Source organism: Hordeum vulgare, chromosome 5H (genome assembly GCF_904849725.1).
Source record: "Hordeum vulgare subsp. vulgare chromosome 5H, MorexV3_pseudomolecules_assembly, whole genome shotgun sequence".
NCBI classification, from domain to species: Eukaryota; Viridiplantae; Streptophyta; class Magnoliopsida; order Poales; family Poaceae; genus Hordeum; species Hordeum vulgare.
The window spans coordinates 5801947-5821818 of record NC_058522.1 but is presented as its reverse complement, the minus strand read 5'-3'; the positions used below and the strand labels follow the sequence as shown (position 1 = coordinate 5821818).

At 45.0% G+C, this 19872-nt stretch overlaps 1 protein-coding gene across 1 annotated transcript; it reads left to right on the top strand.

The window, feature by feature from the left end:
* The first annotated feature begins 7679 nt into the window (after window positions 1-7679).
* LOC123398476 (WAT1-related protein At3g30340-like) lies at window positions 7680-9278 on the top strand. The gene is made up of 3 exons (XM_045092942.1): window positions 7680-7885; window positions 8080-8142; window positions 8223-9278. The coding sequence occupies exons 1-3, from the start codon at window positions 7716-7718 to the stop codon at window positions 9070-9072; spliced, it is 1083 nt and encodes a 360-aa protein (XP_044948877.1). The 5' UTR covers window positions 7680-7715; the 3' UTR covers window positions 9073-9278.
* Window positions 9279-19872: the final 10594 nt, after the last annotated feature.

Sequence of the window (19872 nt, the reverse complement as noted above, 5' to 3'; positions counted from 1 at the left end):
GCTGCATGCCTATGCGAGTTAGGACGTCACCTCGTGATATAGCACCATGGTGGAACATCTACTTCTCTTTGACGACTTCTTTCACGATGATCGTTGCAATGTCCCTCTGGATGCGAAAGAAGTCATCTCTAAGTTTATAATCGGTTTCATATTGGCATTCTACCCACTTGAGGATATCATCATCGCTTCGGGTTGTCATGAGAAGTTGTTCGCCATCTCTTCTGTACTCCACCATGAGATGGATGAGGTACAATCCATTGTTCCTGCTTGGTTTTGGGACATGAATACAGCAGAAGCTAGTTTTATGCCCGAAACCCGGCTTGCGTTTCCTTTGTTTCCTGATCTGCGGGTGGCCACCCTTCAATTTGAAGCCGTGAAGAGCATAATCTAGAATATTGATTATGTGGGTGTAGTCCATCTTCTCGTAGTTTCTAGTAGGGTCCAAATACATGGCGTGCGGAAATCGAGGGTAAAGAATGATAAGGATGGCGCGTCTGTTGCCGCGGTTACAAAACAACTCAAATTAGGCTCCATTTGAGGGAGAATGAATGATTAAAATGTACGAAAGGGTTGTTCGGCACTTACTTACTTTGGATGATAAGGGAGGAGGACAATTTTCTAGTCCTTATTACTTACCATGAAGTTTTTGAGGTACTCCTTAGCAATTTTACGCTCGAAGTCACTAAGACTCAAGAAGGACTCGTGCATGTAGTATGGATCCGCCACAAGGATTTGCAAGACTTGTTATCTCATCACGATGGAGTTCATATGTAGCGAAAAAAGGCGGACGATTGTAAAATCAAGCCACCTAGTCAGAAACACCTCGAAGATATGTCCAAAGCGCATGAAGAACACCTCTGTGGGCCATGTGTCGACGTAGCACTTCCCCTAAGGCACACGAACCGCGTATGTCCGATATCCTGGATCCTTCGAGCCTAGTACGCTTATCTTAGTTGACAACACATGGTCGTGCAGTATCCTGAGATCCCTTGATATGGCCTCCAATGGTTTCGGCGGTAGGATGGGCTCGCCCGTGACATGGAACTTGGCCGCACCTGTGACGGGTACACGCTCTTCAAAATCCGTCGTTTGGTTGATGTGTGCTCTGGCATTTTTTAGGCAGAAGAGCCTTCCTTCGGAGGTCTCTTCCTCTTTCTCTGGGCTGACCTTCCAGACCCTTCCTTAACCCTTGCCCGAGTGTTGTCGGGCTAAGCACTGTACGACCCTCGGCTAGTTGAGCCTGCTTTGAGGCGGCATCTTCAGGCTTGTCCTGTGAGGATTGCATGAAGAGAGACTTCTTGCAATCAACCCAGCTAGGACGTTCCTTCTCGGGAACACCATCCATCTCTCATCAGCATGTTGATAGCCCGAGCCATCATATGACTGACTCATCAATTCTACTTTGTCGTCATAGCCGACTGAATTGAGGAACCTAAAAGGGCCTTCCTCGTCCATCTCATCATCCAATCTTCGATCTACGAGGGCGACTACATCATCCACTATTTGACCTCCTTCCTCGCGTTGTCCCCCGCTCTCACCAGGACCTACAGGCGCTGCTATTTGCATAGGCGGGTTGGTGGTGTTCTTACCTTCTGGTTGATGTGTGGTTATTGGTGTGCCCTCGGCCACCTCAAGACGAAGAAGATCTTCGACCATAGCAGCATCCAACCCTTGCAGTTTCCAAGCGGCGTCGAGGTCTCGTCGTCCTCTCCCCGAGCCATACTGGAGGTGGCTGATACTCACAAGTATAGGGGATCTATCGTAGTCTTTTTGATAAGTAAGAGTATCAAACCCAACGAGGAGTATAAGGATCTGACAAGTGATTTTCAGCAAGGTAATCTCTGCTAGCACTGAAATTATCGGTAACAAGTAGTTGTGTGACAAGATGATTCGTAGCAAGTAGCAAGTAACAAAAGTAACCACGGTGCAGCATAGTGGCCCAATACCTTTTGTAGCAAGGGACAAGCCTGGACAAACTCTTATAGGAGGTAAAGCGCTCCCGAGGACACATCGGAATTTCCGTCAAGCTAGTTTTCATCAAGTTCATATGATTCGCGTTCGGTACTTTGATAGTTTGATATGTGGTGGACCAGTGCTTGGGTACTGTCCTTACTTGGACAAGCATCCCACTTATGATTAACCCCTCTCGCAAGCATCCGCAACTACGAAATAAGAATTAAGACAAAGTCTAACCATAGCATTAAACTAGTGGATCCAAATCAGTCCCTTACCAAGCAACGCATAAACTAGGGTTTAAGCTTCTGTCACTCTAGCAACCCATCATCTATTTACTACTTCCCAATGCCTTCCTCTAGGCCCAAATAATGGTGAAGTGTTATGTAGTCGACGTTCACATAACACCACTAGAGGAAAAACAACATACAACACATCAAAATATCGAACGAATACCAAAGTCACATGACTACTTATAGCATGACTTATCCCATGTCCTCAGGAACAAAAGTAACTACTCACAAAGCATAATCATGTTCATGACCAGAGAGGTAATGAGTAGCATCAAAGATCTGAACATATAATCTTCCACCAAGTAATCTAACTAGCATCAACTACAAAGAGTAATTAACACTACTAGCAACCTTACAAATACCAATCGGAGTCGCGAGACGGAGATTGGTTACAAGAGATGAACTAGGGTTTGGAGATAAGATGGTGCTGATGAAGATGTTGATAAGTCCCCTCCAATGACAGGAGTGTTGGTGATGACGATGGCGACGTTTTTTTGGGATTTATAAAAAATACTGGGCCGAAGAAGTGCCACAGGGGCGCCAGCAGGTGGCCAAAAGCCTGCTAGGCGCGGCCACCCCCCTGGCCGCGCCTAGGGGGCTTGTGGGCTCCCTGCTGGCCCACTGGCCCCCCTCTTTTGCTATAAGAAGGGTTTCGGTCTGAAAAAAATCAAGAGGAGGCTTTTCGGAGGATTCGCCGCCGCCACGAGGCGGAACTTGAGCAAAACCAATCTAGAGCTCCGGCAGGACGATCCTGCCGGGGAAACTTCCCTCCCGAAGGGGGAAATCGTCGTCATCGTCATCACCAACACTCCTCTCATCGGAGGGAACCCATCACCATCAACCTCTTCATTAGCACCATCTCATCTCCAAACCCTAGTTCATCACTAGTAATCAATCTCCGTCTCGCGACTCCGATTGGTACTTGTAAGGTTGCTAGTAGTGTTATTTACTCTTTGTAGTTGATGCTAGTAGGATTACTTGGTGGAAGAGTTTATGTTCAGATCTTTGATGCTACTCATTACCTGTCTGGTCATTAATATGATTATGCTTTGTGAGTAGTTACTTTTGTTTCTGAGGACATGGAATAAGTCATGCTAATAGTAGTCATGTGAATTTGGTATTCGTTCGATATTTTGATGTGTTGTATGTTGTTTTTCCTCTAGTGGTGTTATGTGAAGGTCGACTACATAACACTTCACCATTATTTGGTCCTAGAGGAAGGCATTGGGAAGTAGTAAGTAGATGATAGGTTGCTAGAGTGACAGAAGCTTAAACCCTAGTTTATGTGTTGCTTCGTAAGGGGCTGATTTGGATCCACTAGTTTAATGCTATGGTTAGACATTGTCTTAATTCTTCTTTCGTAGTTGCTGATGCTTGCGAGAGGGGTTAATCATAAGTGGGATGCTTGTCCAAGTAAGGGCAGTACCCAAGCACCGGTCCACCCACATATCAAACTATCAAAGTAACGAACGTGAATCATATGAACATGATGAAAACTAGCATGACAGAAATTCCCGTGTGTCCTCGGGAGCGTTTTTCCTCCTATAAGACTTTGTCCAGGCTTGTCCCTTGCTATAAAAGGGATTGAGCCACTTGTCTGCACCGTTGTTACTTTTGTTGCTTGCTACTTGCTACGAATCATCTCACCACACAACTACTTGTTACCGATAATTTCAGTGCTTGCAGATATTACCTTGCTGAAAACCAGTTGTCAGATCCTTATGCTCCTCGTTGGGTTCGGCACTCTTACTTATCGAAAGGACTACGATAGATCCCCTATACTTGTGGGTCATCAAAGGTGTAGTAAAAGAATAATTACCAGGATTATTTCCAATCTCCTCATAACCGTGTCCGTGTAAAAAACCTTCTTTTCATTGTCCCGCTAGTAGCGGGCCCTGATGAAGTCATGCTCTAAGGGGGTAGTGAACTTCGCGAAGGGCTCTGGGAGACCCGCGGCTTCATGTTCTTCGTCCTCCTTATCCCATATGGGCCTTTTTTCCAAGGTAGCCACAGCTTCCGAGCGTTGGTTTCCCGTGTTCTTTTTCTGAAGCGCCTTGAATTTCTCAGCCTTAGCCTTGGCTGCCTCGATAGCACAAGTGTCCTTGGACTTTTGGAACTCCTCTTTCGTAAGTGTTGGATTTTCGTCCAGAATCTTGGACAGGGGATTCTTATCTTTAAGATCTCGTTTCACCCTGCCTTTGCAAGAGGCCAAATCATTGCTGAGTATGCCCATGGCATGATTGTTAATCTTCTTCATGGCTGGATCATCCCACGGGAGTGTCTTTCCATCCCACTCGAGAAACAGGAATCTCTTGTGCATCTTAGTTAGGAGCAATTTCTTCAAATTTTCTTTACCCCTTAAGTCATTGTTTTTAATGCTCTCGGTTTCCCTTAGGATGCATCCAAGTTGGTTCCCGTAGCACTTGCGAAGTTCATCCGGCTCTAATGTCTCAAACTTGCCACGGGCCATCTTTGTGATGACCAGTCGTCCGATGCCGAGTTTGTTAGGTTTTCGTATCCTCTCCTTCTTCTGTTTCTTCTTGCCGCTGGTACCTTCTTCGTCGATACCTTCTCCACCGGAACGTTCTCGCACCACCTCGACCTCATGAAGGCCGAGAATGAAAATGCTTGCCGGCATCACTGGGATGCAACATGGAGGAGCCCCTCTCGACGGGCTCGGAATCTGGCGGTGTTCGGCAGCATGAGTGACGGGCATGGTCCCTAATGTGGGTCACGAGACCCCCCCCCCCCATCTCTCTCTCGCTCTCTCACACACATACACATATATATACACCGTGCAGGTCAATGATAGGGGGTGGGGATAGCGAGACGGGGGCACTGGTGTTGAAGGGAGTGGACACAGACATGTTCGTGTCGGCATGTTCGCAACGAATAGGTTGGACTTTCTAATGTGGCAATTAGTGCTTTAATATTCGTGTTTTTGGTCCAACGGCCGTCCGGTAGTTTGCTACGTAATGTACAAAAATCTAACATTATGCAGATAGCATTCCTGAAATGTATACATACTACCTCATCCCTTTTTATTTACTTCTCATATTAGCTTTATCTAAACACAAATTTTATTAAATTTTGTCAAGATTGTACAAAGGTAATATAACGGCCACCAAATCAATACCATTAGATTCTTCATTGAATATATTTTAAAATCATGTAGATTTATTATTGTATATAATTATACTGTTCCGTACAAATTTGGTCAAACTTTATAAATTTGACCCGGGCCAAATCTAATATCAGGAGTAAATAAAAACAAGAGGAATGCGTGTTACATGTTGCAATCTCTCTTGTGACCATGCACGGCAACTTGCTTTAGTCTTGCAAGAAAACCGAGTCTGGTGACCATCGCCGGAGGCCGCCCCATGGGCAGGGGTTGGCTCACCGGCCGTGCTAGACAACGCGCGACCGAGAAAAATATCGGCGACGGAGGCTAGGGATGAGAAGGAAGTGGGACCAGGGGAATAAAAGGAGCCGCATGTGTCCCCGACAGGCTGGTCACAGGAGGACACGAACACGCGCCGCACGTTGTCCGCGCGTGTCCGTTCGACCACAAACGCGGGCCAAAATTGGGCCGGGAATAGAGTAAAAGCGGAACAAAAATAAACATTGGTCTGTTTGCTCCTACATGTTTGGCGTCCTGGTATGTCCGTCCAATCCAAACGGACGCGACCGCACAGGATGGGTCATGCGTTGGAGATGGCGTGAACACCTATCGGCTGCTACTCTGTTCCCAACGCCTTCACCTTCACCACATCCTCTATTCTACCACGCCTTTGTTCTCCATGAAATTGGTTGCACGCTCCATCTGATCCGGCGCCACGGGCCAACCCAGTCATCGCCGACCACGCACCTGCCGCTGCCCGAGGTCTGCTTTGATTTCAATTTCGAGAACGACCCCCTCGTGATGGTTTTGAATTTTAGTTTAGAAAAAATTTCAGCACCAACCGAAATTACTGAAATTCAGTGAAATTCAGTAATTTCGGTTTGCATTTCAGCCAAAGAGCCGAAATATTCACTTGAATTTAATTCAATATTTGAAATTTTTGAAGAATGTTTTGAAAAATATTTGATTTCCTGTGTACTACTTAAATTGCTGAAATATTTTGGCTAAAATGTAATATTTCAGTGTCTACTGAAATTAATGAAATTCAGTGAATTTCATTGAAATCTCACAGAAAATGAGAACCATGTCGTGATCCTCTACATGGCGCTCGGCCTTGGCGGCAACACTCGTAGCCGGCGCCGTCTACCTGGCATGCTACCCAGATTGTCGGGCAGTGTTGATCACCTAGTTGAAGGAGCACACGGTGGTGCTGGCGTGCTCCACGTACTGCAAGAGGGGGGGGAGGGGGGCGCCCCCCCCTCCCCCCCCCCCCCCGCGCCATGATTGAATCAATTCCTGAAGAAATTTTATTTCGGGAAGCTTATATTCGATTATTTTTTAGCAGCTCAGTGTTAGATTATCCCGGGCGTGTTTTTATTTATTAGAATAAACACTCAGCAGCTCGGTGTTAACTACTAGGAAGATGATTTGCACCTCCACGAAGCTGAGCATAAAGTGGGCATTCGGTGAACAGCTTGTCCGATGCTATGCTCCATTCACCTACGATCTCAAACAGTAGTGTGTGTGAACTTCGATTCTTTCCTGGATACGTATTAAGAAACACAAAAGAGTTTTAAGAAACTGAAGGACATGTTATTTTGAAACCGAGGGCATGAGTATTTCTTTTGCTTGGAACAACCAACAAACACTTGGTCCATATAAATATTAATGGTTTGCTCCTGCAAAAACAAACACAAAAAACCTGTATGATTTGCTTTGACAGATACTCATGATAAAGCATCTAGGCTTAGTCTACTTCACTCGTCTCTTATAGAATAAAGCTAGCTAGATGCACAAATGCTTCGATTATCTTTTGGGAGATGATAATGTCTCCATTAACTTTGAGAAAAAATATCATGCGGAAACCAAGTATTTTAAGAATTTTAAAATTTCTAAATAAAATCAAGTATGTTGGGAAGGCAATGTTCTAGAAAGGATGTAAAATAATGAAACAAGAATCAGATTTACTACAGATCTGTGGAAAAACTAATTCAACCATGAATAGTGACAAACATTAAACATCCCAAATGAGTGAGCTTGAACTTCAGATTTCACTTGTTCATTATAGGAATTTATGAGAACTTTCAAATGTGTTTTTTTTACCGTAACTTGATTTGCACCGTATACTTTCTCTTTGAGATTATGCCAGTCATGCATGACCCAACTTAATGGCATATTCCGTCAGGGCACACAAGTTAAAGCAAACTGTAGTGCTGATTTAACAAATGTGTTAGTGGAGGCCATAAATACCACACTCACCATAAAGCTTTTTACGAAAAAGAAAGGAAAGCCTCCATCACCATATAGTTCTTTCTAGTTGGCTTGACTGTGCTGATCAAGAGAGTAGGATGGACTGGAAACCTGCGGTGTTGATGATGGCCGTGGTGATAATGTATGCGGTGTTGAACGCGTTGACAAAGATGGCGTTCAACGAAGGGATGCATACCACAGTGTTCATCGTCCTTCGCCTGCTCGTCGCCGCGCTCTTTCTCTCGCCGATCGCATACTTCAAAGAGAGGTTTGTATAAGCATTAACATATCTCCTTGCAACTTTGATTGTATCTTGATTGCTTGGGCCGTATGCATCACTGATGAAGAAGCATAGGTAACGAAGGCTTTTATTTAGACTGTTTTGAAATGAAAAATCATCGCCACCGATTTCTGTTTTTCAGTCCGCTAATTTCTGTATATGGTTTCCATGGATATATGTAGGAAGAGTAGACCTAAGCAGACCATGGAGATATTCATCTACCTCTTCTTCAGTGCCTTGCTCGGGTAATTAATCTCTTGTGCGTATTGATAGAAAGTCTTAATTTATTTGCAATTTCATATTATAATTAAAATGGCAATGGCAGAGCCTCTCTGATCCAGTGGCTCTTCTTCCTGGGCCTGCGGTACACAACCGCGACGTTCGCGAGCGCCTTCAACAACACGACCCCCATGTTCACCTTCCTCCTCGCACTGGCCTTCAAAGTCGAGAAGATCGATGTTGCCAGCCGCTCCGGCGCCGCAAAGCTCGCCGGCACAGCCGTGGGACTGGCAGGGGCGATGGTGCTGGCACTCTACCATGGCCCGACCCTGATGGGGCCGCCGTCGGGGGACCATCTAGCCGCTGCTGCCACACACGGTGGTGCGCGGAGGTGGGCGGTGGGCTCGGTGGCGCTGGTGGGCTTCTCGGCGAGCTGGTCGCTGTGGTTCATCCTGCAGTCCAAGATCGGGACAAAGTACCCGCCGCTCTACTCAAGCACGGCATGGATGTTCGTGCTCAGCTTCGTCCAGATGGCCAGCGTCGGGGCTGCCACCGAGAAGATGAGCTTGCAGGTCTGGGTTCCCCGCACGGCGCTGCAGGCTGCGACCGTGGTCTTTGCTGGTATCGGGTCGTCCGGGCTGGGGTTCCTGGCCATGTCATGGTGTGTGGAGCGGCGAGGGCCCGTGTTCACCACCGCCTTCATGCCGCTAATACAGATCGTCACCGCCGGGATCGATGTCACCGTCCTCCACGAGCAGCTCCACCTCGGGAGCGTTGTCGGGTCGGCGGTCGTGGTCGTGGGTCTCTACTTGGTCCTGTGGGGAAAGAGCAATGAGCCGAGCATCGATTCCAAACTCCCTCCTCCATCACATTCCAAGCCTGAGTGTGATGACATTAAGGAGGACGTCTGTTGCTCTACGGCCCTAAAGGAAGAAAAAGGAGAACATGGTGCATGATTTCCTTTTCATTTTTATTTATCTTTCACCTAAGTAAGTGAACTTTATTAGTTAGGCTAAAGTAAATAATTCACGTGGATAAGCCAAAGTGGATTATACTTTCAAGAACTCAGAAAGGCAACAACGATCATGCTCACTCAAAATCTGAACCTAAATCTAGGTAGGCTTCTACAACTAATTCTGAGTTTTATTTTTGGGGAGCATATATGTATAGGTGGAACTCTTGGCTAAGTTAAACTCACTGAGAACAGTTTGCTTCATGGATTGTTCAGAGCAAGTGCTTTGGTGACATTAAACTGTACTTGATGTCCAGACAGGCCTGCACAGCTGATTCATGGGACTGCTTTGGAAATTTTTAACAACTTTGGTTTCGTCAATTAAATCGAGATCTCTACATAGTGGTTATCCCGAAATAACTCTTAGACAGAATCATACTAATACTGCAGTTTGCAAAATGAAAACTGCCAGATATGCATAGAATTTCCGAAAAGAAATGCCATGTGAGTACAAGGACAAGAATTTGCGAAATTCCGCCCCGTGAGAAAATAAGGAGTAATTAGTTTGGCAAAAATCTTCTCCCATGTGTCTGCTACAAGGTCGATTTTCCGGCGGTGCGACGGTACCTGCGTCGCAGACTACAACAGATGTCCTGTGATACGCACAGCGGCGGTCAAACACCTGTATGCTAGCACGAGGCTAGGGTTTCTCCTACCTCCCGTCAACGCCGTTGCCGGTCTACTCGTCTTCTGTGATCTTAGGACCATGAAAACATGGTGGATCCCGCTTTCTGAAAAAAATTTAAGTTTTGTTAGGGTTTGTGTCCTATTTAGTGATGCAAGACGGAGGTGGCTCTCTGTAGATGGAATAAGGTCCGCCCGGCCTAGCACCCGTTTTGATAGTGTTTCTAGCTTTTTCGGAGGGTGTGTGGAGGTTTGTCTCCGATGAATCTCATGGGATTCGATCGGCGTTTATCTTCGGTGGATCCATGTGGATCCGGTCTTCGTTCATGTGTGTTCGAGTGTCTACACGTTGGATATTTATGGTCTACTCTCCTCTTCATTGGCGGCTGTTTTTGTGCTGGTGCGCTGGTCCTATGAGGCCTTAACACGACAACTTCCCGACTGTCTAATACAACAAGGTTTGCTCGGCTCTGATGACGGAGCGGTGATAACGGCCGCACGTCTTCGGCTCGCTTTAGTGCTTGTAGCCGTCGCTAGGTGGTCTACTGACCTGGATGTATTTTTTACTTATGGTGTTTTTTGTTCAATCTTGACAGTTGATGAATATTTTGGAGTTTTCCTCGCAAAAAAAAAATGAACACAACATCCACAAGACCACAACACGAGCCCTATAATAGGGCATAACCCGGAAATTGCTTTTGGCTCCCAAGCTTTATGGAGGCCTTTAAATTCAAACTTCAAATTTCATGAAAATTCGTATTTGAATATTTCAAAAAATTCTGAAAAAAAATACATAGATAGATGAAGGTATAATGCACGAGTGTGTGAATTTTAAGAACAAAATACGTTGAGATGAGGGCCGTGCAAAAAAGACAAATCTGTAACTTTTTAACACATGTTACTATTCATCATTTCGGACTATGAATTTGTCTTTTTTATACAGGTCGCGTTTTAAAGTATTTCGACCTGAAATTTTACACACACGAATCACATCCTTGTTTAGTTGTATATTTTTCAAATTTTTTGGGAACTAAAATTTTCGAATTTTGATTGTTTTTCAAAAGTTTCGGCCTCCATGGAGGCCGAGCTCCAAAACGCCATTCTCGGCATAACCGCCTTTTATAATTTTTGGACCAAAAAATAGAGATCCAACAGCTGCCCTTGTCAATTTCTCTAAACATTTTTTGGGGCAGCGCAAAAAAACCTTTTTAGGCAGCCCAAGGAAACAGCAGCATTGTCTGCATATTTGCGGCACGCGCGCGGTTTCCGCAAACACAAAATTATTGCGTGCGCACACCCAACTACCGCAGGGTGAAATTTTCACTTTTGCCGCACCGCTTCTCCCTCGACCGCCGCCTCTGTGATTTTGACCGCCAACAACACCGCTGCCGGTATGCTGCTCGTTCTCAACACCGCGTCCTATGCCCTTCGCAGGACCAACGCTCCGTTGATTCTGAATTCGACCCCATGCCTGATTTGGCTTGATTCCGGTTCGTCGCCGGCCCTCTGTGCACCAAATGGTCATTGCAGCTGCTCCACATGCTATAGCTGTGGACTAGTGGCCACTGAAACTTCGGTGTTGGCCACACGACCGCTGCAACCGAGCGAAGCCACCGTTACTTCGTACGGCTTCAACAAAACATTGTTGTCATTTTTTTGCCTCAAACTCGACCTCCTGGTGTTAAGGAGGCCCTCCTAGGACATTTTGATCTAGTGCGAGGACCACCTCGGCATCCTTAAGCAGCCGGTCGGTTTCCTTCTCCTTATATACTAGGTGTTCGAGCAATTGCGTACAAGGTAAAAACAATTGCTTCTCCCATTTGTTTGTTCTCCACAAATGAGTAGATTGTGCTGGGAATTTTTGTATTGTAGATGAGTTCAACTAATTTGTCCACGAGCACGGAATGATTCATCGTCCGAAGAGCAATTTGACATGACCGAAGAGTAGGACATTGCGTTGATCTTGGCAATGCATGCGAACAAGAGGCCAAATCATAGTTGTTCTGTTTTCGGCTGTGAGTACTTGCGGAGGGATCGGCAAGAGGCTCATGATAGATTGATGCATAACAATTTTGGTCTAGATCCGGTGTAGCCGGAGCGATACTTTTGCCGGTTGAGGATTTCTATGGATTGTTCCTTCACATTGCCAAATAGGATTATATAACCATCCGAGTGTGTAGGGATTCCCAACCATGCGCTTGAATTCACTTGTAAGGATAAGAACAAAAACGCTACTTCAGGGATCCAACAATTACATGAGATATTCTACTTGTAGTTCAGAGCACCTGATCTTGTATTTTACCCCATAAAGGTAGCTACCCAACTACCGTCCATGTACGACATACATATGGCAGAGTATGAACCCATCGACAAGACAAGGTCATGCGGTCGAAGATGGCCATAACCTAGCTCGGTACATGGAAAACACCATTGTAACTCTCCCTGATGACCAACAAAAATTTGCAAAAGGGACGCACAAGTATTATCCATCTAGGGTCATACATAGCTAAATTAAAAATGCCCCCATTATCACCGACGAAATCCCTTTGGACACGACACACCCTATCTACATCCTTTTCGGGACTACTTCCATATCGTATGATCAGCGGAGAATTGTTCATCGGTAGACATCCCAGAGACTCCTAGGATACTTCTCAGCCTTGAAAAATGTAGTATTCTTCCACAAGCTGAAGTTAGCATCAATATAATGATCAATGGTACTCATATACCACAATTTTTGAAATATTGAAATGTGTTAGTTGGGGTATACATGGGATCCAAGACACTGTAAGTTGAGGTGCAATTGTTCCATCATTTCCTCATACGCAGTGAGACTATCACTGTGAATTGTTTGACGACCAAGTACTTTAAATGTTGGTTGCATTGACTGCATACACCCCTCGATATAAAGGTCGTATACAATATATAGTTGCTCGTGATTCTTTTGCTTCTTTGAGGATCGAAGATTGTCAACACCATATCGACGGTTGCTACAACTCTATTCCTATCCATCGCAATTATTTTTTGGCATGACTCGGAAATATGATTAAATGTGCCACTAGTTCCTGATTTTTTATTACAGGGCATCTGGCATGAACTGTACTTGCAGATCGATGAAAATGGCATATTGGCTTTCCTCATGCCCCGTTATCCCCTTTTCTTTGCTTATGATCACTACATGGTGTTTGCTTTCGGATAACAACTATGGTGACTTGAGACAGGAGTGCACATTTCAATTTTGTTGACCTGGCAATAGTTCTCGGTTCCTTCTATTCCATAATAATCATGTTCATCTATCCAATGTGGAGAAGGAGAGGAACAAATAGTGGAAGTTTCTATACTGGATGATTTGAATATACAAAGGTAAATGAGAAATAAGTTATTCACCGTTTGCTCGGAGAAACCAGACTACTTATATAAAGAGTACGTTGGTTGGTATTTGTCTTTTGATAGGTCAAGCGCAAATAACCCCTTTGTTTTTTAGCTTGGTCCCTGGGTAGATGACTGGCTATGAGTGTGTTCTCGTTCCTTTATACTACAGACGATAAGTTTTCTTTCGTTCATTGTCGTCATAGTCAGCAAAATCTGAGGCAATAAGGAGGTCCATGCTAAACGGGAACTCATAGCCATTACACCCCTAAGAGGGTTCATACACGGCTTGTGGGGTTTTGGGTCTCAATAGAATTTGTCGGTGCGTCCTACATATCATCGACCCGGTGAGCCTCCTCTGGCAACATGTCCTCCATATCGCGCTTAGCTCCAATGGCCCACAACGATGTGTTCTTGTGAGAATAACCCACTTGTCCCAAGCACCTGCTAAGTGTCTCTTCATTGGCTACATGTGTATGGGGATACTTCTCATCCTTGAAAGATGCAGTCTTCTTCCACAAGCTGAAGTTAGCATCAATACAGTGATTAGTGGTACTGATATACCACAAATTTTGTAATATCAAAACATGTTAGCTGGGGCATACATGGGATCCAAGACCCTGTAAGTTGAGGTGCAATTGTTCCATCATTTCCTCGTACGCAGTGAGAGAGTCACTGTGAATTTTTTTACGACCAAGTACTGTAATGGTTCGTTGCATTGGCTCCATACACCCCTCAATATAAAGGTCGTATACAATACTTGATCATGATTCTTTTGCTTCTTGGAGAATCGAAGATAGTCAACACCAGCTCGACGGTTGCTACAACTCTATTCCTATCCATCGCCATTATTTTTTGGCATGAGTGAGAAATATGATTCAAGGTGCCACTAGTTCCTGTTTTTTTATTACAGGGCATCTGCAATGAACTGTACTTGCAGATCGGTGAAAATGGCATGTAGGCTTTCCTCATGCCCGGTTATCCCCTTGTCTTTGTCTATGATCACTACATCATGTTTCCTTTGGAATAGCAACTGTGGTGACTTGAGACAGGAGTGCGCATTTCAGTTTTGATGACTTGTCAAGAGTTCCCGGTGCCTTCTATTCCATAGAAATCATGTTCATGTATCCAACGAGGAGAAGGAGAGGAACAAATAATGCAAGTTTCTATACTGGATGATTTGAATATAGAGAGGTAAATGAGAAATAAGTTATTCACCATTTTCTCGGACAAACCGTGCTATTTATAAAAAGAGTATGTTGGTTGGTATTTGTCTTTTGGTAGGTCAAGTGCAAAGAACACATTTTTTATGAGCTCGGTCCTTGGGTAGATCACTGGCTTTGAGTGCTTTCTCGGTCCTTTATCGTACAGACGATTTGTTTTACAGAGTATCTGTATTGCTCTTCTGAAGTATGTACTGAAATGAAGATGACTTACCTAGTCAACACCATTTAGTATTGTATAAAGTTAATGCAGGTATTGTTGTTGCACTCTCAGTAGAAAAAGGATCTCAAAATGAAGTGTACGAGTGTGCCTTGTAGCATTCGTATAATCTTTTTCGTCTGGAACAACTTGGTTAATTTGCACGTCCTGTTGTTGGTGGTCAACTAGGCTCCATTTACTCTTGTCGTCTTATTTTTTTTGGCAACATAGAGATTTTCATGTGTAACTAGAGAAGTAACTAACTTGTAGAGCTGTAACGAGGAAGAATCTTGGGAACAAATGGCATAAATACAGAAATCAACATATAGAAGATATATACACATAATCTAAAAGGAAATAAATTCATCAATCTTTGCTCTTAACAGGTCTAAAAGGAAATAAATTATTATGTGCAAGAGTGTAGTATGTCTTTGATCGCCCATGATCTACTTCCTAACGGAACAAATAAACATATCATAAACTAGTGCCAACCAGATTAGCTAAATAAAGCATTCGTCTAAATATATGCAAAGAGGTATTGTTATCGAAAGCAAAATATCAGTGATAGCAGGCCTACCAACCTGCACCCTGAAAAGACATTCCTGGATTACACTTTTATTGGCTTGATTATGGACAGAAAGCATCTAAACGAACTAAATATTTAGGTAGCGACGGCTCTACTCGATCTATTTACCTGGGAACATTACTTGGTGCACCCCGAGAGACTCTATGGCCATGGAAATCTGCGGGTTTGTGCAACCCTGGACCGAACGGCGTCCAAACCAAATGAATCAAAATACAGTATATAGTGTTAGCTTTTGAACGTGCGTATGCAGCTGTACACACGTGCCTACGCGATTCTTGCTTTGGCCATCTACTTGACGGAACTTGCGTAACTAGCGACACGAATAAAACTGATCGATGGATTTGATGGCTAAAGGCCCGTGTCGAGCCTTTGCTCTGTATTGCTTTTCGTTTTTCTGGTGTTACAATCAACACCCCTAGGGTGTCTTTTATACACGTCCACAAGGGACTATGGAAATAGACTAGGACTAGGAATCCTAATACTACTAGGACTCGGTTTGGCTTTCTTTCCTAATCCTAAAGAAATAACATGATTAACTTCTACATTCACCTCCTTAATCTTGTTGCTTGACTTCACTTCTTGCACTCCGACTTTCCTCCTCATCTCGATGAACTTCTGTCGGCCGAGGGACTTGGTGAAAATATCGGCAAGTTGGTCTTTCGTGTTCACATGTTGAACCTCGATCAACCCTTCTTCAATGCACTCCCGGATGTGGTGGAACTGGGTATCTATGTGCTTGCTCCTTTCGTGATGAACCGGATTTTTGCACAATGAGATTGCAGCTTGGTTGTCAATCTTCAATGACACCTTCTGCACCTCCCGCTTTGCAAGAATAGCTAGGAGTCTTCTCAGCCACACTGCTTGACAAGCCGCCGTGCTTGCCGCTATGTATTCTGCCTCGCATGAAGACAGTGCCACCACCTTTTGCTTCTGAGAATTCCAGCTAATCGGATTCTGGCCAAGGTAAACATTGGGCACCACTTGTTCCGGATCACGATTCATGAGACCTAGCCACACACCTTGACACTCTGCTTCACATGAAGTTGATGTCACCACTTTCTGCTTTCGTGATAGCCAGCGTACTATGCTTTCACCAAGGAAATATGCCACGTCCGAAGTACTCTTACAGTCGTCAACAATTCCTTCCTTGTCACTACCACTGTAGCCGAATAGTCTCACCATCTTCTTCTTGCTCAGCTCAAGACGAGGTTTCATTGAAGCGTCAATTGGATTGCAATCTTGCATGCCACAAATTTCAAGTACCCTTCTTGCATATGCCTCATGGCATAGTGTGATCCCTTCCGGCTTTTGATGTATCTCTGGCCCGAGGTAGCAACTCAAAAAACCTAGATCATCCATCTTGAAAAACTCCTTCATTAGTACCTTGAAATTTGCAATCACATCTTCATCTGCTCCAGTTATTAATAGATCGCCGTCGTAGATGCCAACTAGTAGACGATCCCTTCCTTCACCTTTCTTGTACATTGCATGCTCCAGTGGGGCTTTCTCAAATCCAAGAGAAATCATAGTCTGATCAAGTTTAATTTTCCACGTCCGAAGGTCTTGCCGTCGCCCATACAAGACTTTGTGTAGCTTCGATAACTTGTGCTCTTCTCCCTCTTCGATGAAGCTCGGTGGCTGATTCACACACACACCTTCGATCTCACCGTCCAAAAACATGGATTTTACATCCATGCGATATATCGTCCATGATTCTTGAGCCGTGAGAGCGATGAGTAATCTGACCGATTCCATCCGTGCAACGGGATCGAACACATTTTCAAAGTCCATACATTCATCTTGCATGTACTCTTTGGCCACTAGCTTTGCCTTGTGCTTCGCACAATTTCCTTCGGCTTCTTTCTTGATCGTAAATTCCCACTTGAGCTCCATGGTTTTTTCATTGTTGGGAAGATCCACAAGCTCTCATGCATTGTTGTCGTGGATCGACCCCAACTCTTCTTTCATAGAATGACGCCAACACTCCTTTGTATTTGCGCTTCAAATTTTATCGATTCCTCGACGCTTGCTAGACACCTTTCCCCACTTCCTTTGATCTTTACTGGATCAATGGTATGAAAAGTAAACAATAGCGTCCCTTCCTCCATTACTCTCGGTGGAACATGGGCTGAAGAGGCATCCTCTCCTGCATACGACCAAGATGTTGGCGCATCTCCGAGTAAAGCGCCTCCACAACGCGTGGTTTCTTCATGCAATGAATGACCAAGAAGTGCTAGCGTTGCTGAATCTCCACGCGCACCACCGCATGTGTCTCCTGCCCTCCAGGATGTGCGACCAGACGCATCACGTGTGCATGGGCTGCACCCCACTAGCACATCCCTTGCTGCTAAGAAATAGCTTCCTTCAAGCCTTCCATGCATGGCACATTGGCCACAACCTCCACTACAACCTGCTAACACATCCGCTGAAGTACTTGCACATGTGGCCGCTCTTGCTGCATGAGCGTCCAATTTTACACAAGCATCAACAGCTTCCATGTCGGTCTTTGCACCAGCCTCAACAACAGACATAGCACCTATGTCCGTTATTTCTTCATGAACTTTCGACATCACGTCTTCGTCTGTTACTAGACAGCGTGACATACCTGCACTAGTGGAAAACGGGCCTTTGGCCGGGACCCTTTAGTCCCGGCCTGCCTCTAGGCCGGGACTAAAGGCCCGGCCACGTCGCCCCAAATCGCAATGCCTCCCTCGAGGCTTTAGTCCCGGCCCGTAAGGAGCCTTTAGTCCCGGTTTGTGTCCCAAACCGGGACTAAAGGGCTACGCGGTGTGCAGCCGCATGTGGGCCACCTTTAGTCCCGGTTTGTGTCTCAAACCGGGACTAAAGTCCTCTGCCTATATATAGCACAGCCCCCCTCTCCCCTCTTCCTTGCATTTTTCTTGGACGAAGGATTGTGGGTGTGTGCTAGCTCTCCACTTTTTTTTTATGCACTAGAGGTGTTTGTTGAAATGTGTGTTAGAGCGATGCCGATTCAGTTCACCGAACACAACTACAATATGAGATGCCTGAGCCACGCTTAAACCTCTTCCTCTTTATTTCTACTTATTCTAAAAGTTTCGCAACTATATTTTCTCGTTTAGACCGTGCGGTACTAATTTTTAGGATCGTGATTGTATTTGATATACTGTCATATAACACAGATGAGCCATCCATGGATGTACGATGATCGACGCACAGCCGCTTACAGAGAAGGCGTGCATTCTTTTCGAGATGCAGCCGATGCGAACAAGCATGGTGGTCGCTATATGTTTTGTCCATGTGTTGAATGTCGGAATGAGAAGGATTACACTTCCTCAAGAGTCATTCAGAGCCACCTGCTTCGGTCCGGTTTTATGTCGGGCTATAATGTTTGGACCAAGCACGGAGAAAGAGGGGTTATGATGGAAGACGACGATGAATAAGAAGAGAACAATGACGACAACTACCGATCTATGTTCCCTGAGTATGCTGATACCGCAATGGAAGACAATGAAGAAGAAGATCAGGATGAAGAACGGGAACCAGATGAGCCCGTTGATGATCTTGGCCGGGTCATTTCTGATGCACGGCGAGGTTGCGACACAGAAAAGGAGAGGTTGCAGTTCGAGCAGATGTTACAGGACCACAACAAGTTGTTGTACCCAACTTGTGAAGATGGCCAGAAGAAGCTGGGTAGCACACTGGAATTGCTGAAGTGGAAGGCAGAGACCGGTGTGACTGACTCGTCATTCGAAAAGTTGCTGGTAGTGATGAAGAAGATGCTTCCAAGAAAGAACGAATTGCCCGCCAGCACGTATGAAGCAAAGAAGCTTGTCTGCCCTCTAGGATTAGACGTGCAGAAGATACATGCATGCCCTAATGACTGCATCCTCTACCGCGGTGAGATGTACGAAAATATGGATAAATGCCGGTATGCACTGCATTGCGGTATAAGATCAGAAAAGATGACCATGGTGATATTGAGGGCAAGCCACCCAGGAAGAGGGTTCCTGCCAAGGTGATGTGGTATGCTCCTATAATACCACGATTGAAACGTCTGTTCAGAAATAAAGATCATGCGAAGTTGTTGCGATGGCAGATGGAAGATCGTATGAAAGACGATAAGTTGAGGCACACCGCTGATGGTCGGCAGTGGAGAAAAATCGAGAGCGAGTTCCCGAGATTTGCAGCTGACGCAAGGAACTTATGGTTAGGTCTGAGTACATATGGCATGAATCCTTTTGGGGAGCAGAGTTGCAGTCACAACACCTGGCCCGTTACTCTATGTATCTACAACCTTCCTCCTTGGTTGTGCATGAAGCGGAAGTTCATTATGATGCCAGTGCTTATCCAAGGTCCAAAGCAACCCGGCAAGGATATTGATGTGTACCTAAGGCCATTAGTTGATGAACTTTTACAGCTGTGTGCCGAACCAGGTGTACGTGTGTGGGACGAGCACAAACAAGAGGAATTTGACCTTCGAGCGTTGCTTTTCGTAACCATCAATGATTGGCATGCTCTTAGTAACATTTCAGGACAGTCAAACAAGGGATACAATGCATGCACGCACTGTTTGGATCAGACAGAAAGTATATATCTGGACAAATGTAGGAAGAATGTGTCCCGTACAATCGTCATTTTCTTCCGCCCAAGCGTCCCTTAAAGAAAAAAGGCAAGCATTTGAATGGCAAGGTAGAACCCTGGGGGAAGCCTATCATCCGAACTGGTGCTGAAGTATTTGATATGGTCAAAGATTTAAAAGTA

Bases quoted from the DNA above. Each gene is read 5' to 3' on its own strand.
- LOC123398476 (XM_045092942.1), top strand. From the start codon at position 7,716: ATGGACTGGAAACCTGCGGTGTTGATGATGGCCGTGGTGATAATGTAT. The intron at 7,886-8,079 runs GTTTGTATAAGC...GGATATATGTAG, and splicing joins ATCGCATACTTCAAAGAGAG to GAAGAGTAGACCTAAGCAGA. The intron at 8,143-8,222 runs GTAATTAATCTC...TGGCAATGGCAG, and splicing joins TTCTTCAGTGCCTTGCTCGG to AGCCTCTCTGATCCAGTGGC.